Source organism: Ooceraea biroi, chromosome 4 (genome assembly GCF_003672135.1).
Source record: "Ooceraea biroi isolate clonal line C1 chromosome 4, Obir_v5.4, whole genome shotgun sequence".
Lineage (NCBI taxonomy): Eukaryota > Metazoa > Arthropoda > Insecta > Hymenoptera > Formicidae > Ooceraea > Ooceraea biroi.
The window spans coordinates 15,771,494-15,777,516 of record NC_039509.1 but is presented as its reverse complement, the minus strand read 5'-3'; the positions used below and the strand labels follow the sequence as shown (position 1 = coordinate 15,777,516).

Sequence of the window (6,023 nt, the reverse complement as noted above, 5' to 3'; positions counted from 1 at the left end):
ATGCTCGTTCCCTTTGCGTCATAGCGGTTGACTTACCTGGCCGAACGCGTTTGAATAAACAAGTGAAAGGGCTTTCTGCCTCGCTCATTCCATTAACTCTGATTTAACTTAATTTCTGATTTAACGGCCGCGCGATTGTGAAAGCGAATTGCGTTTCGGATTGCAATTTTCCCGGGACAAAATACCAATGCGTCGCGAATAATGTAATAAATTGTATAAATTTGCTCACCGAACGTCACCGCGCTGCCGTCATCGGTTGTTCCATCGGTGTCAATTTCCGCTCGAAATGCTTCAACCTCAAGTCCATCAAGCCACGCAGACGCGGCGAAAACCGCGTTTAATTGCGATCGCGCGCACCGGCGAATCGTAGTCCGCGATCGTCATATTCGTTTTCGATATATCGAGGTTAGCGTAATAATGTTCGTTGATTAACAAAACAGGAGATACTCGAAAACTCTGCGTCGCGGGAAATGATTTTCTGTCGTTTCACACAAATTACAAATCCGTAAACAATATTTTATATTTAGTCATTACTTGTCACTTTCGGGGAATGTTGATGCCCCTCGCGATACAAAAGGAATCATGGCAAGCGTGGCAAGCATCATCTGTCAATAGAGATCATCACTGATACAGTTCGAGATTGAATCGTACCACTACGTGACCGAGGAAACGCGGTTATAGTTACGCATACGGCAATTAACGCACCGCAACGGTCGTCCAATGCGCTATCGTGCATTTTCGACTTAATAACAGGATCGTTTGATTTTGCATCGAGGCGGCTGCGTTTCGTATATCTACTCGCGTATCGCGCGTCAGCGGCTAATGAGTATCACTTACGCCAATTAGTCCGCCATGACAATCGGCCGTTTATCTATTCCGTTGTTGTCCGGGGTGCGTCTGGGGCGATCGAGTTACGCAAAATGCGGCTAATCGTGATCGCGCACTCCGATTAACGCGCCACGATGTAACCGGCGTCACACGCGTGTTTCACGTCAACTCGATCGCGAAATGCATTCTTTCCGGGTAAAAAATCGGGCGAAAAGCGCGGAACGATCTCGCAGCGGCGCGGCGTTCACGCGCGCGAAATGGCGCGCAGGCGCGCGGCAATTCGCTCGCCGCTTAAACGGCGATCTTGAATAATTTGAATAAACGGCAGAAATAATTAGCGCGCAAGCTTAACAGCATGTCCGGGATGTCGCAGGCAGCGGTACTGCTGCTACACGAGATGAATAGTAACGCGAATTCGAGATGGAAATTGCGTCGTAATTCGTAGGTAGTTTATACATGAGAAACTTCAGTATTTACTGCGGTCGACGTGCGATGTAACTGCTTGCTGCGAGCACGAGCAATTATTACGTGCGTAAATTAATATCGCGTAACGAAAACCGACAACACGTACGTCGGACAGTTCCAGTATGCGCCGGACTTTATATGAGATTCAAACAGTTTCGAAAGTTACGTTTCAATTCAAAGCATGTTCCGCCATGCTGCAGGAAATATACCCACACTAAGTCCGAAGCTTCGATGAAGTTTGTTTAAATTCTCGACCGTGGTATGAATAAATTACAAACTTGCGAAACAGCGGATAGCTGTAAACTTGTAAATTAATTTTCGACCTCTTCAATATAAGGTCTTGGTGATTAAACCATTATTGAAACAATACATATTATATGCGCCTGAGTTTAACGTATCCTAAAACTGATCTTATAAAAGCGAAGAAAATTGTCAATATTCTATTGATTGATCACGTGCTAATAATTCCGCACGGTTATCATCGCATATATAAAAAAAGAACATATGTAATATACAATGAAAACTGTTTTACAGCTCCGTTCGAACATTTCTCATGAAATGTTGGATCCGATAAACGAGAAGTGTCACTTGTAATCTTTTTAAATCGATAGACATGACGGATGCGAAGGGAGACGCGTTCGGCAATCTAAGTGACTAACTTCACGCTGAACGCCGGATATGCGCGGCGCGGCGCGTCTGCTAACTTCGGCGGCTCTGCGCATGCGTGGGATTGGTCTCTCCATCTGAGAACACCATCGAGCAGCGTCACCGAGTGCCGTGCTGTACGCGCAACAAGGATCTATTAAAATGGAGGAAAAGACTCAGGCTGCCGAGCGAGAGACCAAAAAGGACGAAGCCCACGAGAAGGACACGCGGAACAAGAGGTATATACCCAATAGGCCCTTCATGGGCTCCAGGATCGTTTCTCACTCGCTCCGATCGGCCGAGGTCGCGCCTCGCTGTCTTAACCTATATGCGTTTGATGGATGCTCCGGTAGACGATCCGTGATTGCGGTCGTCGCATAATTATCGACGATTTCTTCGAGCGCATAATTGCAGCAAAATGCGCGCGTCATTCTGCACGTCTTTGCGTAAACTCTTGAGCATCTTTGAACGATCGCGTAGGGCTTCCGTTTCGAGCGACTTTTCCGCACGCGATTTGTCTCTGATGCAATCGCATCGTTCCGATATAATATACATTTCGTGTATTTCAGCTGCGCGCTGCAGCTTCGCGTCGCTTAATGAGGTCTAATATTCCTTCGTAAATTAACGAAACTGAGTTTTGCATGTTTTTCAACGTCGTAATCGGTACTTGGACAGGTAGCAAATCTATAGTTCTGCCGCGTACGTAGCACTGTGATTGTCTGACGATTGTTACACATCGGCTAGGTTTAATGATGGAAGTTACGTATTAAAAAGAAGGAGACAGTAAGTGCTTCTGTTGTTTGCTACAGTTCTAAAAAGAGGGAAGCTAGGAAGAAAAAGAAAGAAGCTGCGCACGCAGCCAGCGAAAATCACAACAACAATAGGGAAGAGAAAGAGATGTCCAGCACGTGCAATATCTCTATAAAGGATATCCAGATGGCGATGGAGGTATTCAATATGCAACAGAAACCTGCCAAAACTCAGGAGGAAGCGATGCAGAAGCCTTATCAATTCTGGAGCACACAGCCAGTACCAAAAATGGGTGAATAATTAAATCGAAGATCGATCTCCTGTTCTTGCTCATCAGCATCTATCAGCGCTTCATTACAAGAGATTTTTCATGACTTCCAGATGAGAAAATCGTACGTAACGAGCCGATCGAGCCTGATAAAACAGCCATTAGAGAGGAGCCGTACTCGCTGCCGGCCGACTTTCAATGGGACACCTTGAATTTGGACGATCCTCTGGTGCTGTCGGAGTTATACACGCTCCTCTCGGAGAACTATGTCGAGGACGACGATGCCATGTTCAGATTCGACTATCCTCCGAATTTCTTGAAATGGGCGTTACAACCGCCCGGCTGGTGCAAGGAGTGGCACTGCGGCGTGCGAGTGAGCAAGAGCGGACGTCTAGTCGGTTTTATTTCCGCCATACCGGCCACTTTACGCGTTTACAATCAGTAAGTAGCTCCGTCCAGTTGCACGGTTTTTCCGCGACGTTAACAATTTTCGACAATTTTCCTCAGTACTCAGAAGATGGTGGAGATTAACTTTCTTTGCGTGCACAAGAAGCTGAGATCAAAGCGGGTCGCGCCCGTGCTGATACGCGAGATTACGAGGAGGGTGAACCTGAAGGGAATCTTTCAGGCTGTGTACACTGCCGGTGTCGTTTTACCAAAACCGATCGCGACGTGCAGGTACGTACGTAGACAGCTACCGTCCATTTTTCTTGCTCGGCTCGGCGATCTATTTTAAATTCATAAATATTTATTCTTCATGTACCAGATATTGGCATCGATCTCTAAATCCAAAGAAACTGATCGACATCAAGTTCTCTCATCTTACTCGCAACATGACGATGCAGAGAACTCTAAAGCTATACAAACTGCCAGATAATACGAAAGTACCGGGATTCAGAAAGCTGGTTTACACGGATATACCGCAAGCGCATAAAATATTAACGGAAGTAAATACAAAGATGAAGCTCGTGTGTTAACGGCGTATAACATATATAGATTTTTACGGTTGCATTCGTTTTTGCAGTACTTGGAGAAGTTCGATCTCGCGCCGACGTTCTCGGTCGAGGAGTTCGAGCACTGGTTCCTACCGCAAGCTGGTATCATCAATAGCTTTGTGGTGGAGAAGGAGGGGAAGATCACCGACATGGTGAGCTATTACACATTGCCGAGCTCCATTATGCATCATCAGACACACAAGACTCTCAAGGCTGCATACAGTTTCTACAACGTGTCCACCACGACGCCGTGGCTCGAACTGATGATGGACGCTCTGATATCCGCGCGCAACGTAAGCCCACCTCGATCATCTGCGCCGCGAATTTATTATTTTAATTAATTTACTTCATTATCGAATTATCATCGAACACGATTTTCGAGTGTCGCCGTTTTTTATTTGCAGCTGGGTTTCGATGTGTTCAACGCGCTGGATCTCATGGACAACAAGGAGTTCTTGGAACCGCTCAAGTTCGGCATCGGCGATGGCAATCTTCAATACTACCTGTACAACTGGCGTTGCCCCAGCATGACACCTGGCAAGATCGGTCTTGTGCTGCAGTAGATCAGCTTCCAGCTCGACGAAGTCCCCAACTAACTAGAAGCGGTCTCTCGCATTTCCACGATCTTGCGAGAGGAATAATAGCTATTGGGTACGAACTACGAGGAACACACATAGCAATAGGGGAAGAAACGTGACGAACGAAAAAGAGAGAACATCGAGGTCAGACGTAGATTCAATCTATGATCTCGACCGGTTCCACCGGACGGGAATGGCAATTTTCGTCTTCGGGATGCAATTCTAGGTTGGATTACTCGCGAGCGAGACGACTATGATGATTGTGTATTGTACAGCGCACGTGTACATACGTATCTGCGTAACTCGAGCAATGTAGATAAGCATCATGCGATTAATAGCGATTACGTGAAGGGGGGTAGGGAAGGGGAAGGGGGAGGGAGGGGCACGTTGCCCGGCAGGAGTTTTCCGCGGATTTTCAATAATATACGCCTCTTAGACATCAAGTAACTCTTTATCTGTTTTTCCTTTACACCTTCTCGGCTAATTAGTAAAAGGTAACGTATTACGCCGGAGTGTGAATGGCAGGCGAGTTAAAAGAATAAATTGAAATTTATCGAGAATTATGCATTTTCAACTTGCACCCATTTTTTACCGTCCTCGATTTTCCTCGTGCTTCCCCCGCTGATCTCGCGCTGTCCATATTCTCGTACAAGAAATTTTTTAACGATATTTCTTCACGTTCTTAATTGCCAGTAACCTATATAACGGCTGTAGAACTCGGATTTATGTAACTCAGGATTTCTAGTTCTAGTAGATTAGATATGCAACAAGACCCGAGGGGGCACATGGAAACCAGTCTAACGAAGTCCAACAATATATCGAGCAAAAAAACAACCCATTCGATTATGGTATCAAATGTATTCGTTCGACCTCCTTTAAGAAAACAAATAGCTTTGATAAAGAGGATAGGTAAATCTATTCGGAGCTTTTCTTTTGAAAAGTTACGCATTGCACGGACGCCAACGAGCAACAACAAAGAGTTAGCCGCGGTAGCTCACGAATTTAGAGCGATGTAATAAAAAGAATTGATCTCACGTGTATCACTCAAGGTAGTACCCTTTTCGTCATCATAGTGATCACCGCTGGGGAACGTTGCGTGGCAGCCTAGAGCACGGCCGCGACGCGCAAGGTCTCTTCAAAGATAACGAAGAAAAACATGATGTACCCGTGATGATGATACCCGTAGCGATTAACCGGTTCCAATTTACATTTCGCTTATAGATAGATGAGTTTGTAGACTCGTTGTTGTATTGTATGTACACACCATCGATCAATGCCAGAAAACAGAAGGACACGGATCGCATGCCGCCTTGAGCGAGCGTGTAAACCGTCCGATCCAGAGATATCGCTAATGATCGGTAATTGATATAGTGCTCATAGTTCATTAGTTATTTTTATCGCTTTTCCTGGCGCCACGAACTGTCTACAAGCATATTCATACGTAGTAAAATTCCTAAATAGTAAAATCGACCTGAATGTTGGCCCCCTTAAGTT

At 45.7% G+C, this 6,023-nt stretch overlaps 1 protein-coding gene across 1 annotated transcript; it reads left to right on the top strand.

The window, feature by feature from the left end:
• The first annotated feature begins 2,019 nt into the window (after positions 1-2,019).
• Positions 2,020-5,089, top strand: LOC105284710 (glycylpeptide N-tetradecanoyltransferase 1). Its single transcript, XM_011348441.3, has 7 exons — positions 2,020-2,177; positions 2,748-2,980; positions 3,070-3,397; positions 3,464-3,634; positions 3,723-3,903; positions 3,981-4,244; positions 4,356-5,089. Exons 1-7 carry the CDS (start codon positions 2,101-2,103, stop codon positions 4,512-4,514), a joined length of 1,413 nt encoding a protein of 470 aa, XP_011346743.1. The 5' UTR covers positions 2,020-2,100; the 3' UTR covers positions 4,515-5,089.
• The last annotated feature ends 934 nt before the right edge of the window (positions 5,090-6,023 follow it).